This window comes from Chlorocebus sabaeus, chromosome 1 (assembly GCF_047675955.1).
Source record: "Chlorocebus sabaeus isolate Y175 chromosome 1, mChlSab1.0.hap1, whole genome shotgun sequence".
NCBI lineage: Eukaryota > Metazoa > Chordata > Mammalia > Primates > Cercopithecidae > Chlorocebus > Chlorocebus sabaeus.
In genome coordinates this window covers 16,614,800-16,636,274 of record NC_132904.1, presented here as the reverse complement: position 1 = coordinate 16,636,274, position 21,475 = coordinate 16,614,800, and the positions used below count along the sequence as shown (strand labels likewise).

At 37.0% G+C, this 21,475-nt stretch overlaps 2 protein-coding genes across 2 annotated transcripts; both read left to right on the top strand.

Moving 5' to 3' along the window:
* The first annotated feature begins 6,143 nt into the window (after window positions 1-6,143).
* On the top strand, window positions 6,144-7,088 carry LOC103235742 (olfactory receptor 5D14). Its single transcript, XM_037997617.2, has one exon. The coding sequence runs from the start codon at window positions 6,144-6,146 to the stop codon at window positions 7,086-7,088; it is 945 nt and encodes a 314-aa protein (XP_037853545.2).
* Window positions 7,089-18,682: 11,594 nt separating this feature from the next.
* LOC119624252 (olfactory receptor 5I1-like) lies at window positions 18,683-19,627 on the top strand. The gene has a single exon (XM_037997616.2). It carries the CDS (start codon window positions 18,695-18,697, stop codon window positions 19,625-19,627), a length of 933 nt encoding a protein of 310 aa, XP_037853544.2. The 5' UTR covers window positions 18,683-18,694.
* Window positions 19,628-21,475: the final 1,848 nt, after the last annotated feature.

Below are 21,475 nucleotides of genomic sequence, written 5' to 3'. Positions count from 1 at the left end.
GTTGTTTGTAAAATGTCCATTCTGGTACAGAGTTTCTAGCAAACTTTCAAGTGATCCTGTGGTACTGGCCCTTAGGTCCTCTCTGAATATCAAGGATCTAAGCAAACATACATATATGTCAAATTTTTGGTATTTTTTTGTGGTAGCCTTAAGAAATTTATATAACAAGTAAATATCAGATCATAAAATATATACATTGTTAAACATAAAACATATATGTTGTTAGACATTTATATATATATGTCTAAACAACACTCCTGTCTAATTGTGTGTAGAGTCACTAGAGGCCATTTAAAATAAATTTTTATTTCTCCTTTTTTCTATTGGCAATAACATGATTTTAGTGATAAATTTTAATAATTATGAAAACATAACAGGACTTTTTAAAACTTAAACATTTAAATTAGAGAAAAAGTTTTCATGATTCTTGTATGCATCTTAACATACATACTCTCCCTTTTAAAGAAGTTCTTTGCATTGTTTAAATCTTTGCAGACAAAGCTTTTCAAGAGCAAGTCAGTGAAAACTAATACAGCAGGAGTTGAGAAAGCCCTGTGCATTATACACTCACCATGTCCCAGAAGTTTTGCTCCATCCATCCAGCATGATGTTAGACCAGGGCATATAATCTGTTCCCTGTCACCCATTCTCTGAGTGTATTGCTTATTGTGGGCACAGTGTAGTTAACATATTTTAAAATGAATATTCTGTTGCCATTTCAGATTGGTCAGTTCATCTGGATAGTGGATTTTTTGTTTTGTTTAGTCAATTTTGATGAATTAAGGAATCTCAGAGTCCTCACTCCTTAGCTTTCATTTTCAACTTGTCTAAAAGGCACTTTCTACCAGTACACATCAGCTTTCTCCACCCGTTTCCCACATTTCCACCATCCTTCCTCTCTCGTGCACCAACTCCAAAAGCTCACAGGTAGTTGAGAAAGCACACTCTGTACGTTATGCCATGTTAATCCCCAGGCTGAACTCACAGATTTGTAGCATGAGGTACAAAAATGTGAATGAATCTCTGCAGAAGTTAATAGACTTCAAAATATTTTCGCATTGGAAGTAATTTTAGTAACTATATTTCTATGAAAGTATGTATGTTTCTATTCAAATAACACCTTCTCACAGAATCCATCCTTGACAACCTAATATAATGTGATGGTCACCCCTATCGCCTTAATTTGATTAATGTTCTTTCCTAGCTGTAGGTGATATTTTAAACTCATGTAAGAATTTATCTGTTTGGTATTTGTTTCTCCCAGTAGGAGACAAGCTCCAAGATGGCTGAAATTTCTGTTTTATTTTTTCTTCTATCTCCAATACTTAGAAAAGTAACTTAGAAATTCAGCCTTCAATATACTGGATGAATTACAGGGGGAAAGAAACAAAAAATTCAGACTAAATTAATAATATTTAGCATGGTGTCTTATTTACCTAGGTAAGACTTCTGGTGATGTCTCCTCAATGAATATGGCTCCCAACTCCTATTTTAAAAACCAAAGAACAAGTGTAACGTAATCAAAGATGATCATGGTTCTTTATATGAATGCTTGTGCTGCTAATTATTATACTGTGGAAACCTTTCTTTTTCTAATTGTAAGTATTTAGTTTAAGCTGGATACTCTATAACTTTTTGACTGTTGTACATTTGTTAGCACCACAAAAACAGTGCTCCCATTATCTACAATATGTCTCATAACTAGGCTTGGGATTAATTTTTAAATATTGTTAGGTTCAATTTAGAGATCTTTTCCTTCAAGCTTAATTTAGATAACAGAAAAAATGAAAAGTTTCTTCAATATTGTAATTAATATTTCAGAAATTTTGGTTCATTTAATTAACCTCGTCACAAAAATCCAAACATGTAGTGTTCTGGATTTAAATATTAATAATATCTCTGGATTAGACGGATTCTGGTTTATCATGATGGAAGAAAGTTGTTTGCAGCTTGTATTAAGTTTCAGAATATTTGTGGATAATTTTGTATACATCTGCAAAGTTGTTTTTGGACATTGGCCTAGTAATAATTTTTGTTTATTGGAAATATTAAAATACATTGCTAACAGCATTCTTAAAGCATAATACTTCAATTTTGTAAGGTTCAGTAATAATTTTATAAAATTCACAAGAAAAGGGATCTAAGAAATGTAAAAACGTTGCAAAACACTAGTGAAAATATCTCTGTAAGCAATGTATTCTTGCTTTCTATATTAATGATTCCATAAAGAATTCTTAAAAGATTTGGCTTCTCTCAAGGCTATAAAGGAAAATATATTTTGATGTCAGAGTAGGCTAACATTTTGAAGATATAGAAAGCAAAATAAATGGGACTACATTAAAATTAAAATGTATTCCATTAGCATATGGAAAAAATAAATCTGAGAATGAGAGACAAATTTTGAAATATATTTAATTGACAAAAGATTAATATCCATAATACAAAGATATCTATAAAAACGAATTCAAAAAACAAATGTAATGGTGCTAAAATTGGAAAAAGAACAAACCATTTTCAATTTATCCTTGTATATCATAAAATAATATTTTCTGTGTAACCTATGACATGAAAAATTATGCCAAATAACTGCTCTGAAGAAACTCAAGCACGTTCACATCAGAAGAGATGTTCAACAATATTTAGTTTCGTATTGCTTATAATAAAAAATGGAAACAGCCTAAATAGACTTAAAATAAATGAGTAAGATGTGTTATGATCATACAACTTGATTCCACTAGTACAGAAATCACTCTTAATGGTTCCATTACACAAGATTCCACTACACACAGAGGGACTTATTGTGAATTTTGTGTCCTATTTGTTTTAATTCACGCATACACTTATATATACAGAACACATCTTTGACCAAATATTTTCTGATGAAAACATACATCAGTGGACATATTGGGTAAGAAAATGGTATTTGCTCGTCCAAATTTTGGAAAATTATACCTTTTTATATTTTGGTAATGATAAGAAATAATTCCAGGAAAGAAGCAGGTATTATACCATTTATATGTAATGAAATTTAGAATTAGAAGTTTATTTATATAGTGTTTGTATTCTGACTTATGTTTATTTGTCTTTTTACATGCATATGTATAAAAACATATATTTGCATATGTACATACATACGTATGCATGCATGTATAGCTGACCATGTATATATCCATGTATATATATTTGGTTGCCCACTGTGATTGACACATCTGAAATCAGTTACAGGCTCAGCTCTGAACATGTGGGTGTAGTTTTACAGGAATAATGGATATTGCAACTAACTTTGTAAGCAAATCAATCCATGGAAACTGAAATTCAGAACATACTTAAATTGCTTTTTGCCAAGGAAAACACACTTTAGCACTTAATGGCTGAAGGTAGTTTGTTATTTCTCACCATTCTTTGGATTTAATGGGTGATTCTTCTTCCAGTCTCACCGGGGCTCACTCACATTGCTGAACTCACCTGGGGACTTGGATGGAGCTAACACTTCCAAGATGGCATCACTTACTTATTAGGTGACGTGGTGCTGGCCATTGGCTGTGGCACCTCAGTATTTTCCCAAGAGTTTCTCAACTGCTTATAGGTTACAATGGTTTTATTATGTGGTGTTCTCAGAGCAGCATTTGAAGAGAACGAAAGAAACTGCAAGGCCTTTTGATGCCTCAACTCAGAATGCTCACATCACTCCTGCAATATTTTCTTGGTCAAACAAGTCACAATTCCAACCTAATGAATCAATCACCGTGTTCTCTAGTGGAAGCATGACACACTTGGGAGATAAGACTCTAAACCCTCAGAGCTCATGGCTCCACTTATGGGAAGCAAAGATTTAGTGTGATGGGTAGAAGAACTATTTTTATTTGTATTTTGGACCCAAAAGTTCTGGATCTCACAAATTTTTGGAGAAAGAGCAATGTATGTTGGTTGCAGATTTCAAACATATAATATATTCGGGAAGCTATGACCCCTTTCTTCTAAGGTATTGCCAAAGAACATGCCCCATAACTAAGTTTCAAAGGTGTTCCTCATGTTCCAAGCATACTTTTTGAATTTGTAAATACTAGAACATTTTTCTTTAACTGTTGCTTTTCAGGGCCACTCTAGGGTAGGATTATAGTGCTGCACTTATTCACTTTTGTGTGGGCCAGCATATCATGGGGAATCATGTGAAAATGAGGCTCCTATGCTTCCTTCCACATTCAGGTTGCCATAGGGAATGCCCCATGAGACACAAATTCAGGCCGAGCAAGAAGCAATACGGCAAGGGTATGGGCCATGGACATCTGTACCACTTGATTATGAAATTTACTTGTGTTTTCAGGAATAGGAGTGCTATTGGCTGCTGTGTATGTATGTATATGCAGGATATATACAGGATAGACTATATCCCATTCACAAATGAGAGCTGCACATCTTATGGTACTTGGTGGCTATTGTCAGTCATTCAGTCTCTACTAGCAGTCCATTAAAAAGTCAGAAACTGACTCCCAAATGAACAGTTCTCAACTGCAGAGTAAGATATTGCTTTTCTTTAAACTCCTAAAGATCTGACATGCAATTCACTATAAAGGCCTATCTAAAGTTCTGAACAACCCTACCTGATAAATATATTTCAAGGATAATAATATATGCCGTGTCACATAGGACAATAGCACAACAGTTTGCTTGCTTACTGAGTTTGTTGTAAGTTTTCTCTTGTTTTGGGATCCACTCCAAATGGACAACTTTTGGGTCATTCTGTAAGTAAGTTGAGTAACTTGGTCAAAATCCAAGGGGCACACTGAATTTTGGAACAGATGAGGCAGTATTTAAAGTTTTATTGTAATTTTAATTATGTGCAAGCAAAGCCTGATAGTTAACTTCATGCTGCATTTTTTTTTTCTGCGTAACTTCAAGGAAATTCCAGTCACTAAATGTGACACAAGAGACTTGGCATTTGGCTTAATTGCCTGTTTTGATGCTCGTAAAGAGTAAGTTGTTAGTGATTCTCCAGAGTTTGAGTCCCTAGGGCTATAAAGTTAGATGAAAGAGTCTTGGTGCCTCAAGTATGCTCAGTCTGAAGAGACAGGAGGGTGGCAGCCTGTTTCTTTGTATGTGGCAGGTAAGTTTATCCAGGTTTTCTATGAAACTGAAAATAGGGTCTTCCTGATAGGTAACTGGTGCCTTTGACTTTTTAAATGTTAAGTCACTGTGTAATTCAATTCTGAGCCCAATAATATTTAAAAATGAGGTCAACATTGATGAAAATATTTAGCCTCATATCCATTGACAATTATCTCATGATGAATAGTGTAAACTTGCTACTTGGAAATGGATATTTATCCATATTTCCTTTATATTCATCTTAAATTAGTATATAAAGTTTTATAAGATTGAAAACTAGTCAGGCTTAAGGGAACTTTTGCCTGATAAATCTTGAGACTCTTATAAGATACTTGTTAAGAGTAAGATACTTATGCAATACTTGAGCTATAGTAGATGCAGACCCTTAAGTCATAAACTCCAATAAAATGCCCATTCCACCAAGAGCTCAAAAGTAGGCCATTGTCCTTATCAACTCCTCAGCAACTAAGATATTCAATGAAAGAAGTAGCCTTTATAGAATAAAAGTTGGCAAAAAGTGGAATTAGTGTGCTCTTTTTCTAGATTTCTAAAATATTTTCCTTTATCCTTAGAACAGAAACATATTCTAAATATTTAATCAATTTGTCTATATAAACAAATACAGCAGCAATGTATGTTGTTGTTTGAGGTAAATATTTTACATTTTTCCACAGAATCTTTATTACTTTATATATTTATGTATAAACACTTTCTGTAAGTTATGTACATGTCATGCTACTAATGTGTGGATGTGTACACTACTGTATACATATACACACACATATATTCTTATATATATTCATATATATAAGAAAGTGTAATAAAAATGGAAAGACACTCCAAAGACTTGGCTTGGTTTGTTATAGACATAGCAGCTGCCTGCATAAGGCATGTTCTTCTTGGACAAAACTAGGATCAATAACAGTTCCTTCTCATTTTTTTTCTTTAATCAAAGAAAGTCATGACATAATTATCATTCACCCCATATTTTGCTTTGGCAGGAACAACTCTCTTCAACCCTCCCATTAAAAGGAATTATGATGATGGTTTTAAGGAATCTGAGCATGGAGACCACCTTTGCCCTCTTAGGTTTCGCAGATTACCCAAAGCTTCAGATTCCTCTCTTCCTTGTGTTTCTGCTGATGTATGTTATCACCGTGGTAGGAAATCTTGGGATGATCGTAATCATCAAGATTAACCCCAAACTTCATACTCCTATGTACTTTTTCCTTAGTCACCTCTCTTTTGTTGATTTTTGTTACTCTTCCATTGTCACTCCCAAGCTGCTTGAGAACTTGGTAATGGCAGATAAAAGCATCTTCTTCTTTAACTGCATGATGCAGTACTTCCTGTCCTGCACTGCTGTGGTGACAGAGTCTTTCTTGCTGGCAGTGATGGCCTATGACCGCTTTGTGGCCATCTGCAATCCTCTCCTTTATACAGTGGCCATGTCACAGAGGCTCTGTGCCCTGCTGGTGGCTGGGTCATATCTCTGGGGCATGTTTGGTCCCTTGGTACTCCTTTGTTATGCTCTCCGGCTAAACTTTTCTGGACCTAATGTAATCAACCACTTTTTTTGTGAGTATACTGCTCTCATTGCTGTCTCTAGCTCTGATATACTCATCCCCCACCTCCTGCTTTTCGGCTTCGCCACCTTCAATGAGGTGTGTACGCTACTGATCATCCTCACTTCCTATGTTTTCATTTTTGTGACTGTACTAAAAATCCATTCTGCTAGTGGGTGCCACAAAGCCTTCTCCACCTGTGCCTCCCACCTGACCGCTATCACCATCTTCCATGGGACCATCCTTTCCCTTTACTGTGTACCCAACTCCAAAAACTCTCAGCAAACAGTCAAAGTGGCCTCTGTATTTTACACAGTTGTCAATCCCATGCTGAACCCTCTGATCTACAGCCTAAGGAATAAAGACGTGAAGGATGCTTTCTGGAAATTAATACACACACAAGTTCCATTTCACTGAACTAGTCTCAAAAGTTGTTTTCAATCCAAACGAACAACCCAAACAAGACTAAAATGTTTCTAAAGCCTAGAGCATATATTTGTATGAGATTTTTATGGAATCATGAAATGTGAATTGATATAATATTCCTAGTATTATCAGGTTCAGAAATCTCTACAAGTTTTATCTAGTCCAGTTTATACAAAATGAATGAAAATAAACATTTTATCTGAAAACACAGAAACCATATTTCAAAATTATTTCTAACCTTTAGATGAATGACTAAATAAACACAAATATTTGGTAATAAATACTATACAAATTCAAGCAACATTCCCCAAATTTTCTCTAAAAAGAAACCCTTTCCCTGTAAACAAAAGTAGGGCTTCTTGAAGAAATGGCTAATTTGAAGTCTTGGGTGGAAAATAGTCAAGATGAGCCTGGGGCAGTTTAATGCTCCAGAAAGCTAGAATACTATCAGCAGCTAATCAGATTGTCTCAAAGGGGCATAGGAAGCAATTTGAAGTGGCTGATGCTGGTTTATGGTCAGAAAAAAAATTTTAAACGTAAAAATGAATATCAATTACAGTTGATTTAAAGTCCTCATATATGCTTACATCTAGACACTAAGAAAGAAAAAAAACTAAATAAATCATCGTTTAATATCAATGGTTATTAGGGTACCAATTCATGACTCTGAAAATAAGTAATTAAATAATATTTATTCTATTTTTCCTATACAAATTGTATTTCAGCATCACCTACCAATTAATGAGGTGAATTTCAGAAGAAATAAAAGCATAAACAAGGATGAAATTAGACAATCACAGTTGTAGAACTCCACATTTTAAAAATGAATAAAGGTAATGATTTCAACGCACATAACAACTATTAGGCAAAAAGTCTGTGGGTAATTTTAAGATAAAGTAATTAAGCTGACACAACCTGAATTCAGAGAACAGAATGATCTTCACTAAAAGTTGGACAGTTATCATCAACCAGTTACCATGTGCTTCTCAATGGACTGCAATGTACGGTAGTCAGAGTCATCTATGAAGAACTTTCGCTTTTTTTTTTTTTTTTTTGAGACAAAGTCTTGCTCTGTTGCCAGGCTGGAGTGCAGTGGCACAATCTCGGCTCACTGTAACTTCCACCTCCTGGGTTCAAGAGATTCTCCAGCCTCAGCCTCCCAAGTAGCTGGGACTACAGGTGTGCACCACTACACCTCGCTAATTTTTGTATTTTTAGTAGAGTGTAATCAACCACTTCTTTTGTGAGTATACTGCTCTCATCGCTGTGTCTAGCTCTGATGTACTCATCCCCCATCTGCTGCTTTTCGGCTTCGCCACCTTCAATGAGGTGCGTACGCTACCGATCATCTTCACTTCCTGTGTGTTCATTTTTGTGACTGTACTAAAAATCCATTCTGCTAGTGGGTGCCACAAAGCCTTCTCCACCTGTGCCTCCCACCTGACCACTATCACCATCTTCCATGTTGGCCAGGATGGTCTCCGTCTCCTGAGCTCGTCATCTGCCCGCCTTGACCTCCCAAAGTGCTGGCATTACAGATGTGAGCCACCAAGCCCGGCCAGAACTTTTGTTTCATTAAAAAAACTGAAAGAATGAACCTAAGCTAATAAATATTATTTATCTCAGCATTAAAAAGAGTTAGTACAGAAATAAATAAAATGACACAAAATGAAGCACTAAGCAAAATACAGAGAGTGCTGAATTATTTTCCATTGCAAAAAAATTACCTGACATACACGTACACACACACACACACACACACACACACAGGCTCTCACACAAAGACTGGTTATATAACAAACTGGCTATAACAACCACATCTTGACTCTTGATCCAAACTAACTGGAAAAATACGTCGTTGAGACAATTGGGGTAATTTAAACACGGATTGGGCATTTAATAATATTAAAAATATAATGATGATTTTGTTAGGTGCAGTTTTGGCATGAGTGTTTGGTTCAAATATTAAAAACAATAGAGGAATCAAAAACTACCTATTGGGTATTATGTTTTCTAGCTGGGCGACAAAATAATCTGTATGCCAAATTCCTGTGACACCAATTTGTCTTTAAACAAACTTGCACCTGTACCCCTGAACGTAAAGTAAATGTTAAAAAATCAAAATACTCTAATCAGAAGTTGATTGTTTGGCCTCTTGGCCTCCATTTTACTTTAGAATCACCACGCTCTGGAGGTACTGACAGTTCACCAGAGAGGAAACTGTGGCATCATTGGACAAAAATACTGCTTCAAGGTGTTCAAACCAGAAGTACAGAGGTCCACTAGATTTTCTGCTTGGTCAGGGACAGAGCTGGTTATCAAGTGGGATGTCAGTGGGTGGAGCAGCAGGACTTACAGTGGAAGCTGATTTCAATTTTTGCTCTAGGTCTGCTGTTTATTCTTTAACTTTGTTAGGATAAATTTTAAGACTAGTCATATACTTTTCTGAGTTCTTCATTCTATCTGATCTTTCCGTAAGTACTAATAGCCAAATTGTTTAAAATGAGAGTTCCCTAATTTTTTTAATATAGAAGTTTTTCTAATTCAAATATTTGCCTTTTTCCCATTGATAATTAGGATCTTTACTAGTGTGTATAGTCCAATGGCAACTTAATACAACAAGCCTTTTTATGGAAAGACCAGGAAGTAACTTCCTAGGTTTAGAATAAACCTTTACTAGGGATGCAAGGGGTGTTTCTGGAGCGAGTGCAGAAAGTGCAGCCTCCATGATCCAAAAATTCACTCTCAGATCTCTAGTCACTCACTGAATGTGAGACACCTTCAATATAGGCCTGATAATCTGTGACACTGGGCAGGCAACACTGAGATGGGAGTTTCCTAGCACAAATCCAGGGAACAAGGTTGAGATGAGAAAAACTGTGAGAGGTTGGCATGTTTGGACAAAGAAAGTGCTGCTTAAAATCACGTGCCTCCATTCCTCAGTCTTTTCAGACTGACCTGTACCTGTGTGTGCTACCTTATGGTTCCTCTCCTTAGGACAAATGACACAAAAAGGCAAAGACAAACAAAGACAATTTCTGAGATGAAAAGGATCAAGTAGAATTCAAGAGTATTCACAAGGACACCAAAAGTCACTTTTTACTGAAAGAACTAGTTCACAAGTGTTTTCTTCTGCCAATTCCAATTTAGAGAGGGAAAAAGACAGAGTCTTACCACTCCCCTCTCAACCAGCCCCTACAGTAGAGATCCAGGAAGCTGACAGAAAGAAATCTGACCTCTGTAGGCCTTTTATCAGAGGTCCAGGATCTCAGTGCAGCAGTTCTGGAGAGGGTAGTGTTCCAAACAGTAAAGGATGGCCACACGTTGGGGCCAATTTTTGTAGGAGATCCAGAAATCACCCTGAATCCCTCTTAGCTCTTAGTGGGCTCTTCAGCTAGAAACCAAGTTGACAGCAGGCTAATTTTGAAAAACTCAACATCACTGTTAAGTAGAGAAATACTGCGGGATCTGGCCAGCAGCCCGCAATGCAACAGGACTCTTTTTTGTTCCCAGGTGGATAGGCAGGTTGAGAAATAAAGGACACACACAAGAGAGTGAAAGCCAGGTCCAGGGGGGTCACGGCAAATCAAAACCACAATGAGATGCCATCTAACACGAGTCAGGATAGTAACTATTTACAAGTAAAGAAAATAACAGATACTGGCAAGGTTATGGAGAAAAAGGAAGTTTATGCACCATTGGTGGGAGCGTAAATTAGTTCAGCCACTGTGGAAGACAGAGTGGCGATTCCTCAAAGACCTAAAGACAAAAATACCATTTGACCCATCAGTTCCATTACTGGATATTTGCCCAAAGGAATACAAATCATTCTATTATAAAGACATATGCATGCATATGTTCATTGCAGCACTATTTACCATAGCACAGGCATAGAATCAACCTAAATGCCTATCAAAGATAGACTGGATAAACAAAATGTGGTAAGTATACAGCATAGAATACTATGCAGTCATCAAAAAGAATGAGATCAGGTCTTTGCAGGGACATAGATGGAGGTGGGAGTCATCATTTTTTAGCAAACTAAGACAGGAAAAGGAAACCAGATACCACATGCTCTCACTTATAACTGGGAACTAAATGATGAGAACACCTGGAGACATAAAGGGAAATGGTACACACTACAGCCCTTGTGAGGTGAAGGTTGGGAAGAGGGAGAGGAGCAGGAAAAACAACTAACAGGTTAATGCCTGAGTGATGAAAAAATCTGTACAGCAAACCCCCATGAATCAAGTGTACCTGTGGAACAAACCTGCACTCATACCTTTGAAAATTATAATAAAAATATTAATGAGTATACAGATTTTATAGTTTCTCATATACCCGGGATCTTCACATGTCAGTGATGTCTGAAAAATAACCTAAACAAGATGCTTTTATACTTTGTAGACAAAGAACAATGAATTTTAGAAGAATGACAGGACAAAGCAAGTCTGGTGAGGACGGTGAAGTTTTCTAGGGTAGTCACTAAAACATAGATGAGGGGGCTGTAAACCATGTGGAAGATAAGGATTCTTCATTAGGTATGTTTATTCAGGTCCCCTGTAGTCTCTAAGTTCAAGTCCATGGTGATAAGGCCCACATGCTAGCCCTGAGATGAGAATCCCAGAGGAAACTTCACCACTGGCTGCATGCAGGAAGAGACAGGTCAGGTCATCCTTTCTGAAACTATAAATTCTTCAATGTTTTTCACTCAAAATAATCAATATACCATTCTGGCATATTTTGGGGTGGTACATCTTTCACTCCCTTAAAAGATGACAATAATATATATTTATAATAAAACATCGCATTTTCTGAAAGCATCCTGTGTGTGTGTGTGTGTGTGTGTGTGTTCTCTCTGTGCTCTGATTTCCCAAAGCTCTGGTAGGTTTGGCTTTATTCTCAGTTACATACAAGGGAATATTTGTCATTCAATACATATTCCTGGTACATACACTTTGAGCTAATTCCTGATGTAGGAGCTTGCAACATATCAGTGAACAAAAAATGAAAAATCCCTGCTTTCCTGAAACTTTTGTTTTAGCAGGTAGAAACAAAAAGTAAATAAGTAATGTCTCACTTAACATCATCAATAGGTTCTTAAAGTGTGACTTTAAGGAAATAATGTATAGTTGGTCCTCAAATTAGGTCATTTTGTTCCACATTGTTTTGTTCTAACATTGATGAGAAAAAAAAAATAGTTTCATTGTACATCTTTTCCCTTAAAGTCACAATTTCCAAAAACCTACCATGGATGTTAAGTGAGGATGTACTATAATATAAATGTAATATATGAAGATTAAAAATTTGCTTTAACCACGTTAAGTATTTTAAACAGTAAAGTTGGGTAGTAAGGGAACTCTTAAATTATAATAGTTATGTTCACAGAAGGCTTAACAAAAAACTTTACATTTGACCAAAACCCAAGGAAAAGAATTCCAAGCAGAGGAGACTGATCAGAATAGGTGGTGAAGACAGCAGGGAAAAGAACTAATGAAGAGGACAGAGATTTAACAGAAACTATATCATTTATCCAATTCAAGACTATCCTGGCTAACATGGTGGAGACACAGTCAAACCATATCAATATGTATATATTATGCATATATTCATAATCAATAGCCAATGGCTTTTTTTTTTGGGACAGAATTTCTCTTGCCACCCAGGCTGGAGTGCAGCGGTGCAAGCACAGCACACTGAAGCCTGGAACTCCTGTGCTCAAGTGATATTCTCATCTCATCCTCCCAAGTAGCTGGGACTACAGATGCATGCTATCAAACCCGGTTAACTTTTTTTTTTTTTTTTAATTTTTTGGTAGGGAAAGGGTTTCACCATGTTTCCCAGGCTGGTCTTGAACTTCTAAGATCAAGCAATCTGCTCACCTTGGTTTCCCACTGTTCTGGGATTGCAGTCACTAGTCATCATGCCTGGCCAAGGTTATACTGGCTAGAATATATGTCAACTGCCTTTCTTTACCATGAAAAGAAATTTACAAACACAAAAGAGAGACAAGTCATACAATGGGTTTGAAGTGCTTTGATTAAAGGCAACTTCAGGCCTCATGGATAGCAGCATTTCAAGTTTAGGCCTTGCATATTGGCTTTTATTTTTCTCATCAGAGTGATTCACATGGAAAGATGTGAATGGATTAGTGAAATCACTTGCTTTTAAAGAGTGAGAGAAAAGTGGTTGTGAGAATGCTAGGTACAAAAGGAGACACAGTAGGCTCCTCCAATTCAGAGAATTCCCAGATCAATTTTGGAAAACACAGATAGATTGTAACTCATTATATCCATGGAATTATTCAAATGTTTGCTTTCTCTAGGGTCACACAGACTGTGACTTGAACATTTTGTTCAGGTTGACCTTCCTATATCTAGTCAGGAAGGAGGCAGAACTTGGGGAGGTCCGTGAGAAATTCCCATTTAATGACCAACCAGCATGGAAGAAGGAGTCACCCACACCAGTACCATTCTGGAACTCTGCTCTTCCTTACAGATGCACAGATGGCACGAACAAAAAGTCACGCTTGGCTACTCTTTACCAAGGAATCTGTGTGTGACTGTGGGCAAGTTACAAATGCTGTACCTCCATAACCTTATTTTTAAAGGGGAAATAACAACAGTACTGATGTCAACCATTTTCATGAAGAAAATAATGTGCTCATAGTTATATATAGAATAGTACCTGGCACAGGGGAAGTACTCAGTAAATGTAACCAATTATTATTCTTACTAAAAGAGATTCATTATCTCCACCCCTTTCTGGTATTTGGAGGATCTCTGGTGTGGTTTCAGACTCTGTGCTCTGTAGGACAGAGTTTTTGAGTATAATAAGACAGACGAAGTTTATAAGACCTATTTGTATATTTCATAATGATAATGTGAGTACTGACTCTCAGAGGCAATGCTTGGATGTGGCATACAGTGTTCTGCAATTCATCATGAACTCTGAATGTAATTGTGTTAGATTACAATAATATGCACCAAGTTGGATTTTTTCTCACCCCTTTTATATTCCATAATGATCAATAATTGTTGGAGTCCCAAGATATGATGGTTTCCTTGATATCTTGTCAATATCCCACAGAGATCAGTGATTGTTTTGGGAAGTTTATGAAACGTGGGCCCCAGGGACACACCCACACACAAACACACACACACAAATATAAAACACAGCATTTTCCATCATAACGTCTTCAGAAATAGGGGAAGCAATGTCTGTCCAATAGGTTGGTTGGTTGAACTGCATTGTGAATTTTTTAGAATGAACATAAATTATATTTTCTGGGAGCTGGAACCCTGACTTTCGTTCCTCATTGAGGTAATTTATTATAGTCATACATTGCTGAAGGAGGAAGTCTAAAGGAAGGAAACAGTATCATGTAATTTTTTAAATCTATATTTTATCCCTCTCTTAATCAGATAATGTTTTTTTAAATGCCATGGTTTGAGCACTGCTTGATGACAATATTTTTCTCATTGTGTATTAAGGGACAATTTGGTGGGAAGTGGAAACTATTTCATCTGCAATAACAAATATAACAGCTATTAGTGTGAGATGAAAAGCAGTCTGAACAAATTGGGATGAACATTTGTTTTCTCTATCCTTCCCTCTTTCCCTTCTATCACACTAACTCTGTCCATACAACCTAGTAAACACTGCATGGAGATTATCTCCAAAGTCACCTTGATGCTGAAGGTGGCAGCAAGAGGCAACAGGAACAGGACTGTTCATGGAGGGACATGGAGGGTCATGGACATGAGAACCACCTCTGAAGCAGAAGGAAGAGGAATTATTTTGTCTTTGTGAAAAGCATGTCGAAATGCTTCTCTATGGCAGGGTTCTCAACTAAGGCATCGTTGAAATGTTGGTCCAGATAACGTTTTGTTGTGTGTGTCCTGGGGCAGGGCCTTCATGGGCTTTGTAGAGGGCATTGGAGAGTGTTCAACTGCATCCCCACTACATGTCAATAGCACTCCCTTCCTGTTGTAACAACCAAAAATGTCCCCGGACATTGACAAATATGCCATTGGGATCAAAGTCACTTTTGACAAAGAATCACTGCTCTGTGTGCAATCAACAGCTTGATTTTTTTTTTCTTTAGATTTGAAAGCAGGAAAGGACTTTCAAAAGTGTGTATTAGTTTGAACTCAGGGAAGGATACACAACTCACCACTCCTGGTCATTTTAAGAGAGAAAACCATATCATCAAAACAATTTTTAAAATTGTCAACCTGGCATTTAGTAATATGCACGCTGCATATCTTTGAAATCAGTTGAAGAATGGGAAAAATGTCTTGCTGTGTTGGTCTCTAGTCCAAATTTTTTTCTTCCAGGAGTGCTTGATTGGTGCCTCTACAGTGATGTATGAATCTGTCAAGGGCCAGGAAGAGAAAGAAAGACAGGATTCTCACCCTCACTTTACGTTTGCTGTGTGTCAAAGGTCTGAAAAGTATGTGTCCCTAATTTAAAAAATTCCAACCTCTTTCCCCATTTCACTCCATAATAATGATACTTTGGGAGAAGACAAGTTAATAGATTTTTTTAAATAAATATTTATGTTCATGGATGTTGCAAGGATTAAATATACGATTGTGTGTGTGGGATAAATATATATATTTATATTATACATTATCATAATATATAATATTTTTTCTCTACATTCTGGCTGTTTTTAACTATTTTATCCCTTTTCACAGTCATTTATTGATATCATTAAAATGATTTAAAGTTATCCTTTATATAACTGCATGCTTTTATATTGTACACACTACAATTGTGATCATCTTCTCTTATTTGATATTTTATTTCTAAGTTTTAATATTACAAATAATACTGCAAAGCAGCAGTGGGAAGTTTTCCTAGTAATTTCCTGTGCACATCTTTGATCAGGTCTTCAAATAGATTGAAAGCAGTAAATTTATTTAAGACATAAATTTTTAAGACTGAGGAGTCATAGTTACAGTAAGTTGTCCTCAAGAGTACCAATTCCCTAAACTATGGCTGACACTGAAAAGTGTAATTAACCAAATCACCATGCTAATTTTACAGATGTAGGTTGGGGGAGAGACTAGAGGAATGAGGCCAATTAAGACGTTCAAATGGGGGAAAAGGAGTGATATTAAATAATGGAATGTCAGTCATAATAAAGCAGAGATATTGCACAGTTTTCACATTTTCCAAAGTGAATCAATGGATCTTGGTTATGTTTTCATTAGGGGGAGGCTTCTTCCTTGGACCAGGAGTGTAGGTGGTAAAGATGTATGCAAAGATAGTGATCACAGATTAGGCATAAGTTATAGGAGGTGATATCAATGAAATGTTACTTTAGACATGCTGAAATGTACATGTGCCTATTTGCAAGCCAACTTTGAGATGGACAGATGATTTTGGATTGGATATATGAAAACGATCACGGTATAGATTGTATTTTTAAGAAAATGCATAGAATTAACTACAGAGAGTATGCATGGTGAGGAGGAAAGTCCTAAGAAATTGCTACTGCACGTGAAGGAGGCTGAATGGGGGCATATTGAGATTAGGAGAGAAATCAAGATAGGTGTACAGAAGCCACAAGAGGTGGACATTTTATGAAGAAAGGAAAGATCAAGAAGGGGAGAAGAAAATTTTAAGAAGAAAGGAGAGATCTACCACATGATATGGAGAAATAAAGTGTGTTACACATTGAAAAATCTTTGGGTCTGAAAGCTAGAATGTTATTTTTGATTATGATAAAATAATTAAGGAAAATTGTGGAACATGCTCATTTTATATAAGTCATATTTTTAAATTCTGTATGTTTATATTTATATATACATATATAATTACGCTTTAATATTTTGTATTACACAACTGTCTCCCTAATATAATAGTTATTTCAAATATTCACTATTCTAAGGCCTCATTCTACCACTTTCTTTTCATTGCTAAAAAATAGTTTATATTTTACAGAGAAAAATAAAGAATAGAAAATAAATACACACTCACTTACAAAGTTATGGTATAAACATGGAATTCATCAGTTACTCCCTTTCTTTCTTTCATCTGTAGGGACAATGTGCCCCTCCTCTCTGAGGTTAATCCCTTCAACTGTGTTTTGTCAAAGTAGCTATACTATTACTAAAAGTCATAAACATCTAGCATATCATGATATTTATGTCAATTGTATCTGTAAAAATATTACCTGAAATCTACGTCCCTTTAGTTTCCCTTGTTTCAATTGCAATGTTTCTTTATAGGCATCTACACTGGTTTACACATTCTCACTTCAGTCTGCAAAATTAGGATTTTTGTCTCAAAAAACCTAATCAAACCCCTTTTTATCATAATCAGAAAGAACATTAACTAGATTGATATAATTGGTAATAAAAAGAATTCCAAAAGCCATAGTATCAAAACTGGAGGGAAATCAGTTGTCTCTTCACTAGACAAAATCTGCATGTGTGTGCACAAGTGTTTGCCTTGCTGTTACTTATCTATTAATAAAATTCAGAGTTGCAAACTAGAGCAAGGACAGTCAAAGCTGAGATAACTCAGAGGGTTACATAGGTAAGCATATTCAAGTTTTAATACTTTTTCACTACAAAGAACCTGGAAATAGTCCTTGCTATCATTAATGTACATGCCGGGATGAATATGGTATATGGTGTATTTGGAAACGAAGATTTATGTAGTTTTACTCCTTCCATAGGTTGGATTCCAGATTCACACACACACACACACACACACACACACACACACACACACACACACACACACACACTCTTCTGGATTGATCCAGAATTGCTCTCTTGCTACGTTATAACAATGAATGAACAAGATGGTGAGGATATTGAGGCTATGGAAGGAAATGCATGTGACACTTATGATTGATGAGAAAGGTACTATCATTGTCATAGTTGATGAAACTGAAACTAAGTGAGTGATTTGTCTAAGGTTTTACAGCTACTGAATAACAGAGCTACTCAGCAACAGAGCTAGGACTCAGTCACTGAAATAACGAATTCAGAATCTTTGTTCTTTTGATCACTGGTCGTTAAACAACCCTAAGGATTTCGTTTACTCCTCAGACAGGATGCCACACCTCCAGGTCAGAAATATAGAGCTTCTGTTCCTCTACCCACAAGGCTTCATCTGGAACAGCAACAAGTATGTGGTAGAAATAAACAAAGACAATATAGACAGGCGTAGAGGCCATTTATTTAGGGTTTGCCATGACAAGATGGTTAGCCACTATCTCTGAACATTAGTGGTAGATGAAAGAGTTGAAGAAATTAAGAATGAAGGCTGAGTTTAGAGTTTAGCAACTGGCTTGATAGCAGTGCAATTTAACGTAGAAAGCGATAGCATTAAGGAATAGAGGAGGTAACTTACTGGTTTAATTAAAAAATAATTGAAAACATGCATTACACTACATTACCTATAGATATGCCTAGTTGTATCAAGATGCCTAAGTGGTTTTAGAATCACTGTTTTACTCATTTTGACCTTTTTGTTTTCTTTTTTTTTTTTTAATTTTGTAAGTGTCCAGGTTATTATTAACATTTGTTTTGTCACTCTGTGGCAGCTCCAGAAATCCAGAAGCACTGCAGATAATGGAGCCGCAGAATGGCACTGTGAAGACTGAGTTCTTTCTCCTGGGATTCAGCGACCATCTGGAACTTCAGAGTCTCTTTTTTGCAGTATTTTTTACCATCTACTCTGTTACTCTGATGGGGAACCTTGGAATGATTTTATTAATCACAATCAGTTCCCACTTGCACACTCCTATGTACTTTTTCCTCTGCATGTTGTCCTTCATAGATGCATGCTACTCTTCTGTCATTGCCCCCAAATTACTTGTGAACTTGGTTTCTGAAAAGAAGGCCATTTCTTACAATGGCTGTGTTGCACAGTTATATTTTTTCTGCTCTTTGGTTGACACAGAATCTTTCCTCTTGGCTGCCATGGCTTATGACCAGTACATAGCAATATGCAACCCACTGGTCTATACGGTGATTATGTCCAAGAAGGTTTGTTGCCAGCTTGCAGTTGGGGCATTTTTGGGGGGCACTATGAGCTCGATTATTCATACCACGAACACTTTCCATCTGTCATTCTGCTCCAGAGACATTAACCATTTCTTTTGTGATATCTCCCCACTCTTCTCTCTGTCCTGCACTGACACTTACATGCATGACATCATTCTGGTGGTCTCTGCCAGTTTTGTGGAAGCAATCTGTCTTCTAACAGTTCTCCTTTCTTATGTCTTCATTATGGCAGCTATTCTTAGAACAGGTTCTGTGGAGGGAAGAAGAAAAGGGTTCTCCACTTGTGCTTCCCACCTGACTGTGGTCACTATTTATCATGGTACCTTGATCTTCATTTATTTGCGCCCCAGCACTGGCCATTCACTGGATATTGACAAAGTGACCTCTGTGTTCTATACTTTGATTATACCTATGTTGAACCCTCTAATTTACAGTCTAAGGAACAAAGATGTCAAAAATGCTTTTAGAAAAGTGATTGGCCAAAAATTGCTTTCTTAAGATGAACCTGGGCCTGACACCATTTCACCAATACCTCCTCTTTGACTTGGTTCTAACGGTTGGAAAAGTCAGTTTAATATGAATGTTTTCCATACCTGTGGGTAATGAATCCTCAACCACGGAATAGGGCAAAAGCCTAACCTTAGAGGCCCTCTCATATCACTTCTATTACGTCTATTATTTTAAAGCCGAAATTTCAAATATTTGTTTCAGTGGACGATTTACCTTACACTTAATTTCCTATACCTCATATTCTTACTCCCTTTCTCTTTTCACCACAAGCTTTTGAGACAGCCCTGTGGGAAGAGCTCCCTGCCAAAACTCTAATGGGCCTAGGTACAGGGAGAAGTGTGCACTGAGCTAGAGCCACAGAAGTTCAAGGTGTTTGCGGTGGAGAGGAGCCTGGCCCCTCCGCTTCCTGGGAGGAATCTGGAATTCAATCTGTGAAGCGGAAAGCCTGCACTAGCATGAACTCTAGCCTTGCATAGAGTCCCTGTTCCCTCTTTTTTCCCTTTTTGCACAATAAATCCCATTATGAGCACCCTTCAAATAATCTGCAAGCCTAATTTTTCGTGGCCGTGTCATAAGGACCCAGCTGTTAGCTGAACTAAGGAAAAAGTCCCGCAATATTCTTGGTGCACATCCTGGGGGCTTGATAAGCAGTGAGTGAAATGGAGACTCAAACCTCTCACCGTCCTTTCTAAGGCTTTTCATCCTTGGACTTCTGAAAGAAGGGGAAACTGTGCCGCCACCCGCATCGCTCCTGGGGGTCAGGAAATTTGACCTCCAGGCTCCAGGTCCTTTTCCTTCCTTTTTCTGGAGGACCTGCAACGGTGGCTCCCTGCTTTCCTCGCTGCTCTCCCCTCCCCGCTCTCCCCCTTCCGGCTCTCCCCTCCCTGCTGGGGGCTGGGATGCATGGGGGCCAAGGGCTCTGCACTGCTGTTTCCCCTGCGCACTGGGGTTCAATTCCATTGGACAGCAATTAAGCTTAAGCTTCTCTGCCTGGTGGAGGAACATCTGACAAGAGAATAAGAGGTTTTTTACCCGGGCATTTTTATCCACCCATCAGCAGTTAACTTTGAAATTTTTTTTTTCTTTTTTCTTTTAGAAGACGTTTTGCTAGGCTAGGAATGATAAGATCCCTGTGTTTATTCTCTATAAGTTTTAGTTGTGAAAAAGGATCTTGTGGGGACTGGTTTTCTTCTGCCTGTCTGTGTTTGTGTTGTGTTATGATGTCTGTAAAAAGAGCTCTAATTAATTTGGCCTAAAGGAAGACACGTACTTGGATCAAATATTTTTTAAAGGGAAGATAAAAGCTGTGGTACCTTTCAGTTCATGTGACTTTAATCTCTGAGAAATAAAAACAGCCTTAAAGATGATTGGTAAAATGCAGGTGTCATTAAAATATAAACAGGTGGGCTAAAATATGCAGGTAAGGTGCAAGCTTTGAGGTTATAAACTGCTTTTGGGGTTTCGAGAACTATTGAATTTGCCAGCTTCACATTGGTAAGGTCTGGGAACAGATGGAACTAACCAAGCCCTTAATAATGCTGGGAATCAAAACTTGACTGCCCTTAGCACACAATTAAAACAACTTACCAGGTTTTACATTAAAATTAAAAATTGCTAGGAGTTACCATTATAACATGTCATTGAGACTAGGGAAATAAATTTACATACAAGGTGTGTAAGAATGTTAAAATGTGCTTTTTAGTAAAAGATTATAAAAAGCATGGAAATGTAAATTTTTGTCTAGGGTTAAAGGATTCCTTTAAATTGGATAAGATAAAGCTGAAGGTTCAAACAAGTGGTGGAAGGATTATGGAAATTAACCTTGCAGAGGAGGTT

Bases quoted from the DNA above. Each gene is read 5' to 3' on its own strand.
- LOC103235742 (XM_037997617.2), top strand. From the start codon at position 6,144: ATGATGATGGTTTTAAGGAATCTGAGCATGGAGACCACCTTTGCCCTC.
- LOC119624252 (XM_037997616.2), top strand. From the start codon at position 18,695: ATGGAGCCGCAGAATGGCACTGTGAAGACTGAGTTCTTTCTCCTGGGA.